General features: G+C 41.8%; 1 protein-coding gene across 1 annotated transcript in view; it reads left to right on the plus strand.

The window, feature by feature from the left end:
- Positions 1-15,815, plus strand: part of LOC133018092 (low-density lipoprotein receptor-related protein 8-like) — an 83,998-nt gene that overhangs the window by 15,653 nt on the left and 52,530 nt on the right. The window contains exon 3 of the mRNA XM_061084395.1: positions 14,458-14,580. Within this exon, the coding sequence (XP_060940378.1) occupies positions 14,458-14,580 (123 nt within the window). The remainder of the gene's footprint in view (positions 1-14,457; positions 14,581-15,815) is intronic.

Below are 15,815 nucleotides of genomic sequence, written 5' to 3' on the forward strand. Positions count from 1 at the left end.
GGAACGGGCAGCTCTGCGTGTTGTGACAGTGAAGTCAATGAAGCGTGGGGGTTGATTCTTAATAATTTACAAACATATGACATACAGTATTTACAAGTCCTTCCCACCCTCGGGGCATCAAGGTGTATTCAATCCACTGATATACAACATTAATACATAGCAATAAACTGCTTGTGTCATGTGCCCACTCTGCACAGTGGCTGCATTGTGCTACCGTGCATATATTCAGCTGCTCCGGAGCTGAGAGGGAAGCTTTTAGTCTGTTTTTATGGTGGGCGGCTGCTGGACCCTTTGATTGACTCCTTTTCACAGTGGGCATTTGGTGGAGCCACACTAAAGGATTTCAGCCCTCACAGAGTCCATCAATGCCTGTCTGCCACTGTGTTCCCCCTGTCTGACTCCAGTGGGCAGAAGAAGAAGAAAGGGTGAGGTGTGGGTGAGAAGAAGAAAAACAGAGACAAAATAAAGTTTGAAGCTTGAAATTTATAGAGAGGGGGTCTACTTGTGTGGGGGTGAGAGAGAGTGTGCGCGTGAGAGCGTTGTGTTCGATGTTCAAATGCAAACAGCAGCTGCTGCAGAAATCTGAGGGTATCTTAATTACACTGTCGTTGCTAGGGGCAGATTTTCTAGAACAAGAAATTTAACCTCGGGCAGTGTTACACTTATGCTAATTTGCGTCTGCAGAGGGATATGTAAAACCCTGCTCTCAAGGCCCTGTCACAGCAATTTGCAGTGCCTTAGTCTCCAGGCCAGTGGGGGTCTCTCTGTGAATTTGGTCCACTGCATAGCATTGTGTTTCGTGTTATCGGAACTGCAAGGAAAAGAGAGAAAGAAGGAGAGATGCGGAAAAGAGAGAGAGAGATGTGGCCCTTTCTCCTTGCAGGGTAAAAGGCTAATCCCCCATTTCCCATTGTAGGCCCTCAATGAGAAGACAGACACTGTAATCCAGTATGGCACAAATTTCCATATACAGGAGGAGCTGTGCTGAAGGCTTTAATGCATTTGGCTGCCTGTGACTTAGATTGGCAAGGCACTTTTAGCATTTATTCTTAAATCCGGACAGATTATAGCCTAAAAATGAATAATAGACTACTGGAAAGTAATGAGACTAGTCGTAAACCTTTCTGAGGGCTTTAACAACTATCTTATTTCTGTCTTGTATTCAGATACCGGGATGTAATTACGTACTTGGGGCTGCCTGCAAGCACTTTCATAGATTCATTTATATAGTCTGAATGCAGAGAAATCTCAGACACCCAAATATCCATGACAAATAGCTCTTATTATGGATAGTAGGCTTCATTTGAACTTATTTATGATTTATCTAAGTTATTCTCTTTTAACCTTAGTGGTATATGTCTTCATTAGCAAAATTAGAGTTTTGATTACTTTTGTCTTCCCTGTACTATGCCATTGATTTGTTTTTCTTGTTTGACTTTGGCCTTCACTCCATGGACCTTTGGTATTGGCCAATACCAAGTACAGATCTGATACCGGTGCATAAACAGAACAACAATTAAACTAATTTATTATAACAATGGTGTGCCAATAACCCTGTATGGAAGTGCTGATTGCTGTCATTGTTGTAAGACCTGGTTAAACCCTTTGAAAAACAAAAACACACAAAGAACGAATGACATAGAACTTGTTTTTTGATACAGTTTGACTGTTGAACTGAAAAAGAACACAAATGAATTAATCTAGAAATGCAGCAATAACTTAATTTGAATACCTGTTTTAATCTGCAACACGGAAGATACTACCATGTCTGAATGGGGCCTATAGGATAAGAGGTGAAACGTCAAGAAACACAAGCCCAGCTGACCATGACCGGGATGCCTGAGAATCATCACAGCTATGGTGGTGGCAATGTAACTTAAAGTTTAGCTAACAGCTAAAAGTAGCAGGAGAAGGAGAGTTTGTTAGTTCAGCAACAACAAAAACTAATCTTGGTAAACTTGTTGGTCTGAAGTTTTCTGCCACTCCTTCTAACTTGCAGAGTATTCACTGATAAAGGATCAAATAACATCTACAACCGCACCTACCTTCTTCTGTATGATTTTTACAGTATGTATGGAAATGTCTGGAGGGACTTTCCTCCTCTTGCTACATGTGTGACAGGAGAAGGACGGATAATTTAGCAGCTGTTATCACAAGGGACATACTCCATTAGTGGCTTATTCCATGAATCGTTCACTGACCTAGTTACACTTGGGAGGGGTGAGATATGAACAACTTGGAAACTAAGGTACATTTACACCCTTTCAGAGTTTCAACAGCTGGATTGAGTATGTCTCATGTATGTTAGCATGGGGGCTCTAGACTTGTTCCTCAGTCCATGTTGGTCAAACATTGTGGTTGGATGCATAACAATGTCAACATATTTATAGATCCTTCTGATTTTGGATTATTCCCCCTTTTGTTTGGATGTTACGAGTGCTGTTTTTCTGTTTGTCTGTCTGTACAGCAGGAGAACACAAAAAATACTTCACAGATTTTGTAAAATTGTCTTAAATCCAGGATTTTAGTAAATTTTTTTAGTTACAGTACGGGAACAAACATCTTTTTAACATCCATTCAATGTGAGCAATTTTGTATAACATGTGAACTTAATGCATGTATCTGATTTCAATACATGCAATATGGGGATAAAGTGGCCACTCAGCCTTGGCAGACGTTTGTGCTCTTCAAGTGCTCGTCTAGTTATAAAGATTATAAAGTGGTTAACATTTAAAAGGGGAAATCGCTCCGTCACTGTTTAAGTCTTTTTGGACTATGTTGTCACTCAGGCCTCAAGCTTTTGGTCCTGGAGTCGTAACTACTTTGACAGCTGGATAATGATCAATAAAAGGAGTGTCTCCTGTGTGCCTGCTAGAGTGAAACTGGGACAAGATTGTCCAAGTGGAGGGGAAATCACTTTGGGATTCTCCTCATTAATTTCTTTTCATCTGTTTCGCTCAGCAGAACAGAATCTAAGTTCTGAGTCATACTTTATTCTGAAATTGCTTTAAAAGAATGTTAAGGGTTGCTTTAGTCTTTTTAATAATGTCCTGTGGTTGGGTAAAATTGGATATTATGATTCATGATTCAAGTATAAAAGTACAGTTGTAAGCATCTGATTGGACTTAGGCGCATGAAGTTTTATAGTCACCTGTATGCTTATGTGGATTTTACAATAAATTCACAGTGCTGATGTTTTCCCCCTGAGATCTTGTACAAGCCTTTCAAAAGTTCTCCTCTATTAATGTCTTATCAATTCCTGCAGTGTAGGCTTTCATCTGATGTCTTTGATAACTTAAAAACTAATACTGGAAAAAAACTGTAAACATGTTAAAATCTTCAGATATCAGATGGTTGAGCTCTACCCTCAGAATCAATGCTTTCTCTCTCTTTTTCCGAAAATCTTTGAGCTTCAGCCTTCAAGCAAACCTCTGAGCCTACTTTAGCTGTAACAGGGATGGTAAAAGACTGTAATGTGGCTGGAGTGTTGCAGGTTTAACAGGGTGGACTAAACAATTTAAATTCCCTGAATCATTCAAGGTTAAAAACAGGTTCTCTGATCAATACGTCTCAGAGTTAAAAGTCTTGGCGGACCGCTGGGACTTTGCTGAGCAAGCTAGACCTCCATCCTCACTAACACATAGCACAACACAAAGCAGAAGGATGCAGCCTCTGCAGAACGTTATGTTCACCAGGATCTTGGTTTGAATCCCAGACTGTGGTGATTCAGCCCAAGAGGAGGAAGGTTTCACAGTCATTTCCACTGAAGCGTGCAGGAGAAAATCTGGAGGGAATAGTGATGGTGAATGTGTCAGCAGTTTAGCTGAAAGACCTTCTCTGAAACCGTGTGTTTCTGTGGTTTCTAGACCAGTGAGACTCTACAACCGAAAAACTATGGGGCAGGTGACACACACACACACACACACACACACACACACACACACACACACACACACACACACACACAAACACACACACACACAGTTATTTAGGTTGTCTAGCTATGAGCGACGACTCCTATAGCAGCACACCCACTTCTGTGGCAAAAATGTTCAAGGCTTCTACCCTCCAGAGTTTCCTGACGGCCAAGACCAGGCTGGTGCCCAGACAGCTGGGGCTAAGCCATGTCTGAAGAGCACGGTGGTCCCGAGACGTTCAAGTTGTTGGCGCAGGCGGCTCTCTCAGCCAGCAGTTCAAATGTGTGTGCTGTAGACAGCCGAGAGTCTGGAGAGGATGGGGGGACATATCTGAATGTTAGAGGATGTGGTCGTTCACGGGTTTAGTTACAGGCTAGATTTGAAATGAGCATGGCTTTCCAGATTAACAAGCAGCGCTGGTGGCTTTTCAAATATATGTCATGACGTAGAGAAATCTTTTAAGGTTTCTATGTAAGCATCGGCCCTGCAAGATCCAAGACTGTATGAAACACTAGGTATTGTTTTGAGTCATGCATAAACTTGAATGTAGATTTTTCATAAACGTGGTAACAAATGTGATATTTAAAGTGGTATTAATGTGTTTCATCAAAAAACAGCCATATAATTTAGTTTACAGCTCAAAAATCAATGTATCTTTCCAGGAGAGGCTCATCCATCTGTTGAGCAGGATTAGTTTTGATAGGAAGTTTCCTGTTTTTTAGCATTAATAGATGCATTCACCAACTCCAGCTGTGGAAAAGTGCACCCTGTCTGACCCTTGCCAAAGACTCGGGAACAGCAGTAGGGGCTGGTTCCTGCAGACACCCGCTGTTTAAACCTTGCCTTGCTTCTGTCACTGCCTGCCATAATTAGATTCTTCTGCCAAACTGCTTAAAATATCTCTCCAAGAGTTTCTCAATGAAATGCTCGGTAATTGCTTGGCTCTTCATCACGACCGCTCATATTTTTCAAGGCACAGCGGTCCTCGTGGAACCATCACAGACACTTTGCCATCCACGTTCTCAGCAACTCGTACAAACACGACTCACTTTCAAGGCTGGGAGCTTGGCAGTTCCCGTCGGGTGTGTGTCCCTGCAGTCGCTACCTGCTGCTCTTCCGCAGACAGGTTGTGCAGTTTACTCCCTCCGCCATCCCACCTTCCTCCTGTTTCAAAGGCATTTCAATTGAAATCTAACCTTCCATTTTTTCAGAGACAAGTGTCTGCTGTGCTGCTCTGACACCCCTGCAGTTTGACTGGGCTCCCTGCTGAACCATTAGCTTGCAATGCTGACAGTTTTACCACAAACACACCAAAGAGCAGAACCTGTGCCTCTTCTAAATAAATCTGTGTAAATCCTTGTACAACAATTACTTTAGCTTTTACAATGAGACGTGGAATTCCTTGCTGAATTCTAGGTTAGATTTTCCAGCAGAAGAGGTTATTACATAGGATTGGATGAAATTACAGTAAGGTTGCATCACTGGCTTAGAAATACCATATGTGAGCTGTAAAGGAGGAACAGTATATCTGAAATCCATGGAGCAATACTCTCTATTCAATGAGGGTCAGGAAGCCAATCCCAAGCCCCCTTTTCCACTGATCAAAAAACGCCCACTAACATCTGGCTTTTGTCTGCAGTGCGAATGGATACAGTCGGCATTCATGCCTGGGTCAAATGTCTCTGCAGTACAACCAGGATTTGATCGAATCCTGTTCTGATCAGCGGTGATGAAAACGTGACACTTGTATGAACATGCTAATGTCTTTTTCTAATTCTTTGCTTTGACACTCTAGATGGATCTTTTCCGGCGGCAGTGTTATAGAGCACATTGACTATCCGGGCGTTAATGCTTAATTAGCCATGAACAACTGTGTGTTTTACATCTTTAGAATTAGAAAACTTCGCAAATCTGATATGTAGTACCTAAAAAAACGATACATACACATTAAGACACATTCGTCCACATTCATTATTGATAAATAAATAGTGGTAAGAAAGATAAAATCAGTATAATAGGAGCACGATATCATACGCATGGGTTCTGTTCGAATGATTGCACAAGTATAACCAGTGCACTTCATGATAAATAGTGTATGACTTTGTCCTGAGATATTATGATGATGCGGAGGTGGTGGCGGTACGGGGGCTAATTTTTATTAGAGGTCAGTTCAGTGATGGCTTGTGGGAAAAAACTGTTCTTCAGCCATGTTTGCAGGTAGTTTACCCACGGGAAAAAAAGCCTACTTGCACATTTTTGCCTAGACGAGGTAATGGCTGACGTAAATCCAGAGAAGTGTGTTCACCCTTGGGAGCACGCCTGGCTGCCACAAGGCCAACATACAGAGACAAACCATCACACTCACTTACACACCTACAAGCAAACCTGCATGTCTTTAGACTGCAGTAGTGTATTGTGTATCTTCTGAATCGTCCTGCTCTCATCTATATTCTCATACGCTGTCATTAAGTATTCATAAATGTGTTATGAATTGTTTATTGCTGTGTCGTCTTATTCTTTGCCGATGTGCCTGATGTCTGCTTGTTGATATGGATCGTATGCTACATGAGGACAAAAATGGAAATGTTCCATTTACAGCACCTCAATGCACATCGCGTGGCATTTAACCAAGGTGGCTGCACTGCACTATGGTGGAATACAACTTGTAAGTTTATATGTAGGTCGCTTCTTTATCTGACTTCTCTTATTCAGCAGCCCGAGCATGAGCCACTGCTGTCCTGCACATTTCTGCATCAACCAAACACGTCAGGGATTTATCCCTCCCTCTTGTGTTGATACAGTAAATAAATTAATGTGTCTGCTGCTGCTCTTATCATTTTTATTCACACAAAGTTATTCATGATGTACTTATTATTCATGTCCAAGCATTTCAACAAAGCCGCTGCTTCATCTGAAAAGAGCACAATACTGCACAATTCAGTTGTGTTTGTTGTTTTCCAGTCACTTCTTCAACACACTGTATACCCTGCTGGCACTACATTAAGTTTTCAGTCCTTGTGTTCAGAAGCTTGATGGTAAGTTATCACACCTTGGACCTGAAAGACACTATATGGGAAGAATCAGCTTGTCTAGAATGCTGGACGTCATATCTCCCCCTTCCCACACTTGACCAGACTTAAATTAAAGAGTGTTCAGTGTGCAGAGACCTGTGAAGCTTTGAGCTCACCTCCTCCTTGAACTTTGTGTAAATTTACATTGTGTCTCTGTGTCGATGCCAGGCTGTGTGGATAACAAATGTTGACATATGGCTGCAGATCGACTGTATTTTTGCTTCTCTAAAACAGCAAGAACAGGAAAAAAGTGAGTGTAGCAGAAGGCCAGAGACAGGGAGAAGGCATCATGCAGTGAACGGCAGGGAAGGTGTCTGTACGTTTGTGTACTGTAACTTTATTTTGTGTGTAAACAGTGCTGCACAATATAATGTGTTTCATTTCAGCAATATTTGTCACTTTGATTTTACTGGGCTTTGATATGTGCATTGTATGTCTGTGTTTGGGGTCCACCCACACACATGCTCCATATGAGCATGCAATGCAAAAGAAAGGGGCTGTTACTTGAAACATAGATCAAAATAGAATAATTGAAGAAAACAGCTTGATAAATCAAGACTTGTTCTGGATGTCGATTCAGCTCAGCTCCATTTTGTTGCCTTCTCATAGACTCGCTTTAAAAACCTTTACCTGTGTAATACTGCTCCAACGTATGTCAGACATGCAATTATATATCTTTGTGTTATGCCCAAGCTGTAGCAAACTGCCTTAAGTATAAATCACTCTCAGGCTGCCTCACAGGGACAGCTACCTGAGAGACAGCTACCTCCGGCTGCCTAGACTCCTCGTTTGGTCTGGAGATGTCTGTGCCAACGTGACCTGACAGGGGGGGAGAAAATGTCTTTTAGCAGTGTGAGGGCTATAATTAGCACAGTGTGTGTCTTTTGATGAGGACACAAGGTCGGGAAGAGATGCAGCAGCACCATGTAGCCTCCTTTAACGCAGGAATCGTGAATGTATTATGGTGCTGATCGGACAAAAGGCATTCATGTTGTTGGTTTCATTTCTAATTTAAAAATATTGAGCAAAGTAGTGACAGGTGGTTGACTGAGTACAGGAGCAGAGTAACGGTGTGGGCCAAATCTGGGCCAAGAACTACCTAAAACGAGACCTGTATTGTGACTCAGTTTTTATCATCTATTTGAATGTAGAAGGCAAGGGTTATGACCTGCAGCCAGCAATCCTGGTGCTATTGAGACACTTTGGCTTCACTTCTGAGGAGCAGCCATATTGTCCATCTTTTAATACGGTCAAAGTGGAACAACTACAGTTATAGAAACATGAATTAGCTATGGGATAAAACAGAATTACTTGTGATTAATGAGTTGTTTTACATATCGGCGGATACGCAGTCTGTTGTAATACCTTTAGCTCTATCCGTAACATTTGATTTTCTCAATTTGTCCAAAAGGGCAAAAAGGTACAACAGCGGAGAGAGAGAGAGAGAGAGTGAGCGATATTGAATCTGTAGATGCCAATGTGTGGATCTGGGTTCCTGGATCAATACTCCATCAACAAGAGCTGAGTTAGAGCTCAGTCCCATGGGGCTTTTTCTCTTGATGTTGGCTCCAGTGGCTTATTGCTGACCACAAGGGTCTGACTGACAGTACATGAGTGACAGAAAATTATTTACTCACTCTCAGGACACTTTTTCATTCAGCTTCATGGCCCTTAGAGGTATATAACGGATTCATATTATTAATATTACTAGTAAAATGTATCAAAGTAGAAAATTTCTGCCTTCTAGCAAACTTAAACACTAGAAATAGGCTAATTAAATTCTATAATCATTTGCAAAAACAATTTCAGGAGCAATTTGTTGGGAGCCTTGCTGATGCCATGCTGTATTTCACCATGATATCCCATTAATTTTGGACGGTTTAGTCATTTGCATGCCGGCTTAAGCCAACAGGATACATTATGTTTCCTGCCTCGACAACGCACCCCTACTTCACTCCGAGCTAATGAGGCCATTTGTCTTGTGATGCCCAGGAGACTGTGCTTATCACTGCATTACCTATTATGCTTCTCGTAGCCTCCAAATGGAAAGAGCTGTTATTAATATCCTTCATGGTCAAAAAATGTAATATACATTAGTGTGTGTGTGTGCCAGATGACTGAAGGCTGTCTGCTCCTACTTGAATGTCACTGAATGACTGAGGTCAAATGTTTCCGGAGCGCATCAAGATTTTTTTTCCGGTAGTCCAACACTTAAATATGCATATTCACATTAAGCTTCCTAGTTCATAATTTAACCAATATTTTTAATTCAATATTTTCACCAATAACTGCTAAAAATGCTCTGAGATTAAATGATATGGTGCTGAAAATCAACCAAATCTGTATTTAAACCATAGACTGAAGGTAAAGTTGGATGTCACAGCTCCACTTCCTCCCCCAAACCGGAAAGGAAGCCAAAATATGTGGGAAGACAGAAACCAGACAGCGGCAAAATTTGCACTTGGAAAAAACATCAGTACAAGAAGAGCTACCAAAAATGACAGATACCATATTTGAGTTGACATGTACTTCGAGTTTGGCCATGTCCACTAGCATGGAGGAGAATGGGTTGATAACATATTGTAGCCACGCACCAGGGGACGGTTGAGGTGCTTTGGATTCATTCGTGGGAGTTGTCATATTTTTTCTGTATTTACAGCAAATGATTGATGCTAAAAATCGATTGAACCTGTGCGTTTGTGAGGATGAAATTTTACCGCGGTGCTTTTCACCAAATGCTACCATCATTCTACCAACATGAAGCTGGGTATCATGTATACTCTTCTCCATCTCATTTTGGTGTATTAGGATGCTAACATTTGCTAATTAGGATTTAATTGATCAATTAGCAGATAAAGTGTCCTCAGGGTTAGAGAAGCTATTTTGGGTGCTGCATGGTTCCAGATGATACTCCCGTTCATTCTTCCTATAGACAGTGTCATGTGACTCACAGCTGGATAACGTCCCTGACTCATCAGTAAAACTCAACTCATCAGTGTTAAAGATTAAAAATGTATGTAGTTCTTTCATATCAAAATCAAGGGATAAATGAACCATGACTCCTTGGCTGCATTTCAGGAGTGAATACCCCATCAACAAGCTTAAAACTTCAGATTGGTTTTAATTTAAAAAAAAAACCCTAAAACAAATAAAAAGTCATTTTCTTATGTTGAAATATAACATAGAGAAAATATCTAGACCGAAGTTGTGGACCAACCAACCAACCAACCAACCAACCGACCATACCAAAACAATGTTTTTACCAATCAACTAACCAAACCAACCAAACCAGCCAGCCAACAAATAACCAACAAACCAATCTTACCAACTATCGATCGAACGACCGTCGGACATTACTGTCCTATGAGCCATGATGCTAACTTGGTTAACAATATATAAAGGTAGTCAGCTGGAAGGGTTAAGCAGCAGAGGAAGCTGCCAGTCACATCAGCAGCGAGCCACACAGACATCTGGCTTTCACGTGAAGCTCATCAACCCATAATGCATGTACACTGTAGGTCTGCCATGCGCATCCACATGACTGGAGATTAAGAAAGATGAAAAGGAGTAGAGGCAGAGAAACGCTTACAACATGGGCCCCACAGGAGGAGGCTCCAGGTGGGGTTGTCGGAGCGTGGAGCTCCTTCCCACTGAACCTCCTCCAGGAGACATAACATGACTGGGTGAGCTCCCCTGTGCAGGGCCCTCATTCTGTCTGTGACACATCCCATTTGTAATGTTCACCATAGGCGACACTTGCACAAAAAACAGAATCGCTACTGCTGTTGTTTTTCATAAATTTTTCTCGGATGTTGGCTGCTTGAGCTGTGTTTCTAAAAACCTGCGATACAAGAGACTGTGTGAGTGGGTTCACATGTGTGCGGTGCATGTCATAGAGATTAATGTTCGGTAAGTGATATCCGCCCACAGTGCAGTAATATTGCCTGTTTTTATTCAGTGTCACACTCTCCACTACGATTCCATAGAGCATTATTACTGTGGGTGTCACTCTCTATATCTGCTGCTATTACTTACTCTTTCCGTCGGACGGCTTCCCTTCTTCTCCTCGTTCTCCCGCCACTTTCCCCTTCAGCGTACGCTCACACTCGCTGACCCAACATTTTAAAAACCTCTCCTAATTAAAACCGAAAGTTATTCCAAGCAGATGGCACGAGATGGCCTGGGTAATTATTGCCAAGCGAACCATGGCCCCTGTAGACCTTGACTGAAACGAGTTGCAAGTTCACTTGGATTGAGTAAGGAGCTCAGACTCTCGAAGAGATCCGGCACAACATGTCCTGTATGACCTGCAGAGGACACATACTGGATAAGAGATTTTCAAGGTCTTTGTCATTTGATCAAAGAACGTCTTATGTCTTAGTCAGCACATTCTGCAACTCATAGCCTCTCAGCACTGCCCTCATCTCCCCTTTTGCCCATCCCCTGGGAGGCCTATTAGCACAATATTAATACTCATGCAGGGATTTACTGTATAGTAATGAAAGGTTGTTTTATAGGGTTAAAATTCTCTACTTGAAAAAGAATATTAATGCAAAGTTGTATCTTCTTCCGGGATTTATACGGAAGATCTCATGAATGTAATTAATCTGTTGAAGAGGCTGAAGCGTTTTCTTTTGGCCTCTGGGCTTCTCGGTTTGCCGCCCCACCCACCAACATGAGTGATAAAGAGGCTCTTGAAATACTCCTGCAAAATACAAATACATATGCCAGAGTTAAACGTGAGCGCGCCACTAATGAGTTTCTACACTTGAGGGAGGTGCTGGTTAAAAGGATGTCACTATCCTCATTTTATCGCCATCGGGCTTCACCTTTAACAGAAGCCCACATTCCAGCTCTGTAATGAGGACACGAGTGGCACTTAAGCTGCAGAAAAATAACAATCAGAAATGTGTTTTTATGCCGAGGGAGACTTGGACAAGAAGCTGGGTATTATAGAGAAACAAAGCAAAAAGACAAGGGTGGGGGAGGAAGAGACCTACGAGGGAATGTTTGTCTCTGGAGTTTAATGGGGTCAGTTCATTATGTTTTGCAGGAAAGAATGTTAATTTACATTTTTGAAGGGAAACGTAACAAGGGTTGGAAACACAGACTGAGAACGCAGTGACTGAGACACATGTCCTATTAGAGCAGCACTCTGAGAGACATTTCATTTCTTTTGATAGCGCCAGCACGCCAAGGTGGAGCCATTATTGGTTTGACTTTGTTCCTCTGACACACGGGATAATTGAGAATAGGGCAATTAAAAAAGATTTAATAAAAGAAACAAGCACTTTCTAATCTCGTTGACAGGCTGTCTGTCACCCCTAGACGTCACTAACAAGACTTACAGCCACATCACAGGTGGCTCTTGAGTGACCCATACTGTAAATATGACATTAGGTTTACGCGCTGGATTTTTTATGCATTTTGAATGAGAGTCAAATATCAAGAGGAAGGCTGGAACTGTCAATAAAAAAGTTTGTAGCTGGACACTCATCAAAATTCCACTTATGTCCTCTCTACATTTAAAGGTTTACATTTTGATTGAGTATCTCTCTTTTTATAATCTTTAATGAGATGCTGTTGAATAACATCTGATAATGTCCATGTAGCTATTAAAGATAATAGAACTGCACGAATCAATAAGAAGGCAGTAATGGACAGGGCCATTAGTACAAGAGTAAAGAGGTTTGTCAAGTCAAAATAAACAGCTATTTTTTTACTAGTTTCATACGTAACTTGCACTTCATAAATATGGTCTGCTGCAACTATAGGGAATCTTTTTATTAATGGATAATTAATCCGCTGTCTTGTTCTTAATTAAATTAATGACTTGTTATAAAAGAAATTGAGGCATCTGGTGACTATATGACCATATCAGGGATTTCAGCCACCCTCTCATTATTAGGGGTGCAACGGATCACGGTTCAGATCGGATGGCAGTTTTAAGTCATGGGTGAAGTGTTTTGCTTCGTTCATTCATGCCTGCTGCGCCATTTGCCTCTTGCTTGCTCTGTTTCTTCCTCTCACACGCTACTGTCCATAAAGAATTTACTGCCCACACAGAAAGCCAGACGGCATAGTTTCAGCTACAGCTGTGTGGGTAGCTGCGAATGGCATCCAATGCAGTTCTCACACACCTAGGAACTTCTCTTTTACTCCCTAGTATGTGGAGCTGTGACTGGGGCTCTGTTCCATGTGAGAGTGAACGGCATTCAGAAGAAAATCACTGTGGGAAATCAACCATGGTCCTTAACACCACTACTAAATATTTTTTAAATCAAATTATTTTTTACATTATAATTTCCAAGGCTTTAAAGTGGCACAAGCCTCTGGGAAACATCCTCAAGCTCACTAATGGTAAATGTACAGCGTGAAACCAAAGGAAATACATTAGTCTCTTACAGGAAATGTCCTCCTGATAAAAATATAGAAAAAAACCCCTCCTCTGCCTCTTTTATTAGTAGGCCCCATCATAATTGTAACCATAAATACAACCCTAACCATGCCAACATATAGGAAGGAATGACTTACACATGTGTCAGTGAAATAGTGTGATTTCATTGTTCGTTTTATCTGGGTTGAATCACTTTAATTACTTTTGAATTTGTATCCTAAAAATTCTGTGAAATGAAAAGTGGGACATCAGGAAAAACGACGTGCGTCAGATCTATATTGCTTCTGAAATTGGTGCGAGCCGAGCACAGCAATGAAAGACTCGTGCTCTTTTTCCTTGAAGCATCGGAGCCAAGATGGAGCCAGCTTAGCAACAGTTGTGACTGTGAAACAGCACTGGGGGGCTCAGCGGAGGTCCGGCTTGCCAGTGATTTATTAGACCATATTGCAGGTGCTCCTGGAGTAACAGGCTGAGGGAAATGAAAGGCTCTGACCCCTGCTTGCTTCTGGCTCTCTGGCCGAGTTGCTACAGGTGGCCTGTGTGTGTCTGTGTGTGTGTTTGTGTGGTAAACTCTCCCCTGTTACATGAACATTTTGATCACTGTCAGGTTTCCTTTCAATGCTTAAACAAGGGTTTTCTCTGACGTATTTCTCGACTGCAGTAAACAGGTTTTCGAAGTAATAGGTTTAACCTCCCTGAGCTTGCGGTGCTCGACAACCAGCATCCATTACCCTGCTCCGTGACGGAGAACCCGAAGGAGAGATTAGACTGTTTTTTTGAAGGCCAGCAGATGGAGGGAGGAAGGGGAAGGGAGACGGGGTGAAGGGGGTAAAGGCATACAGCACAGTAAGTAAGAGTCAAGAAAATATTGAGAGGGGTGATGATTAGTGAGGGATATCAGTGGAGAGGGCTGCAGAGGAATGAGCCTGATCCCTTCTGATCACATGGATGATTGCTGGGATTCACACATTGTGACCAGTTTCATGACAGAGCTTCAAGGCTTCTGACGCTGCCTTTAACCTCCTTTTCTCACCTTGTTATTCTCTGTCTGTGCTTCTCTCTCTCTGAGCAGCCAGGAAAACCTGTGCCCCTGCAGAGTTCGCCTGTTTAAACGGCCAGTGCGTCCCGGGACGCTGGCGCTGCGACGGGGAACCAGAGTGTCCCGACGGCTCTGATGAGGCAGAGGAGACCTGCAGTAAGTGAAACCATTCAGCTGCTCGGTTTGAAGTTTCTCAATACAGTTCGAGCTTGAGGAAAATGAAAAACACTGTAAGCAAGCCAAAGTCAGATAATCGAAATCAGTGATTCTCAAGCATAGGTGCCTGCAAGATGAAAATGACTATCTCCAGCAAGGAGGTTATATTTTCACACTTTTACTGTTTATTTGTCACATAAAAAATACTGCACGGATTTCAACAAACTTGGTGGAGGGGTGGGGCATGGGCCCAGAAAGAACCAATTACATGTTGGCATGGAAACTCACTTTCTTCTCTAACATTGTGAGATTTATGAATCTTGATGAAAATAATATTTTAGAGGCCTTTTTTAGTTCGACCGGGTCTTTCAACTTTACATTTGGCTTATTTTTCCCCATTTATTTTTACCGGTATATTATTTCAAATAGTTTTGTTTAGACTATCACCCACTTTGAAGAATCAATTGGCATCCAAATAAAGAATGCAGAGGAACAGAATTGTCCCACCTAAAATTAGGTTTATTATTCAGGCTTTTCTCCAATCTTTGCTAATTTAAAATCTCTTCAGGCTTCAAAATGAATTGGATGAAAATTCAGATAAATAAATATCACTGCATATGTGACGAAATGCCAGTGGATAAGTGGTTCCTAGTAAATGTTGCATTGCATCAAGATGTTGAAAGCAAGAAAAACAAATGGAAGGCAGTTTATTTGGTGGTAAAACCTACAGTGAGTGCACTCATACTACAGTTATACTCCAATTTTGACGGGAAAAAGTACTGTAGGTCAAAGTTGATTTGCCAAGGTGTTTGAATATACATTTTCTTCAATCTTAACCCTATGTTTAACTGACTAGCAACTAACTCAGATTCAGGGCTCTTTAGTGACATCACTGCATTGACAGAGCTCAGCAATGAAACTGCTGAAAACAATGTTGTAACTTATAGGAATCAGGGACAACCATGAACTACAACAATCTCAACTGTAGCTTCTAAGAGGCACATTAGAATCTGCTGTTACAGTCAATCAGTTTCTTCAGGAAAAAAAAGTCGAAGCTGCGGATGAATACTAACGTTGGCATGGTGCGTGCAGCATCTGGATATGCAGCTGCACCTCCGTGTCAGTCGTTCCAGACCGGATTTAATTTTACTTTCCCACAAGAGTCAGGTTCAGGTTGCTAATTCCCCTTGTTATCTCTGCTCTGGCTGCAGTTCAGCCACCTCCCCTGCCTCCAC

Source organism: Limanda limanda, chromosome 13 (genome assembly GCF_963576545.1).
Source record: "Limanda limanda chromosome 13, fLimLim1.1, whole genome shotgun sequence".
Taxonomy (NCBI): domain Eukaryota; kingdom Metazoa; phylum Chordata; class Actinopteri; order Pleuronectiformes; family Pleuronectidae; genus Limanda; species Limanda limanda.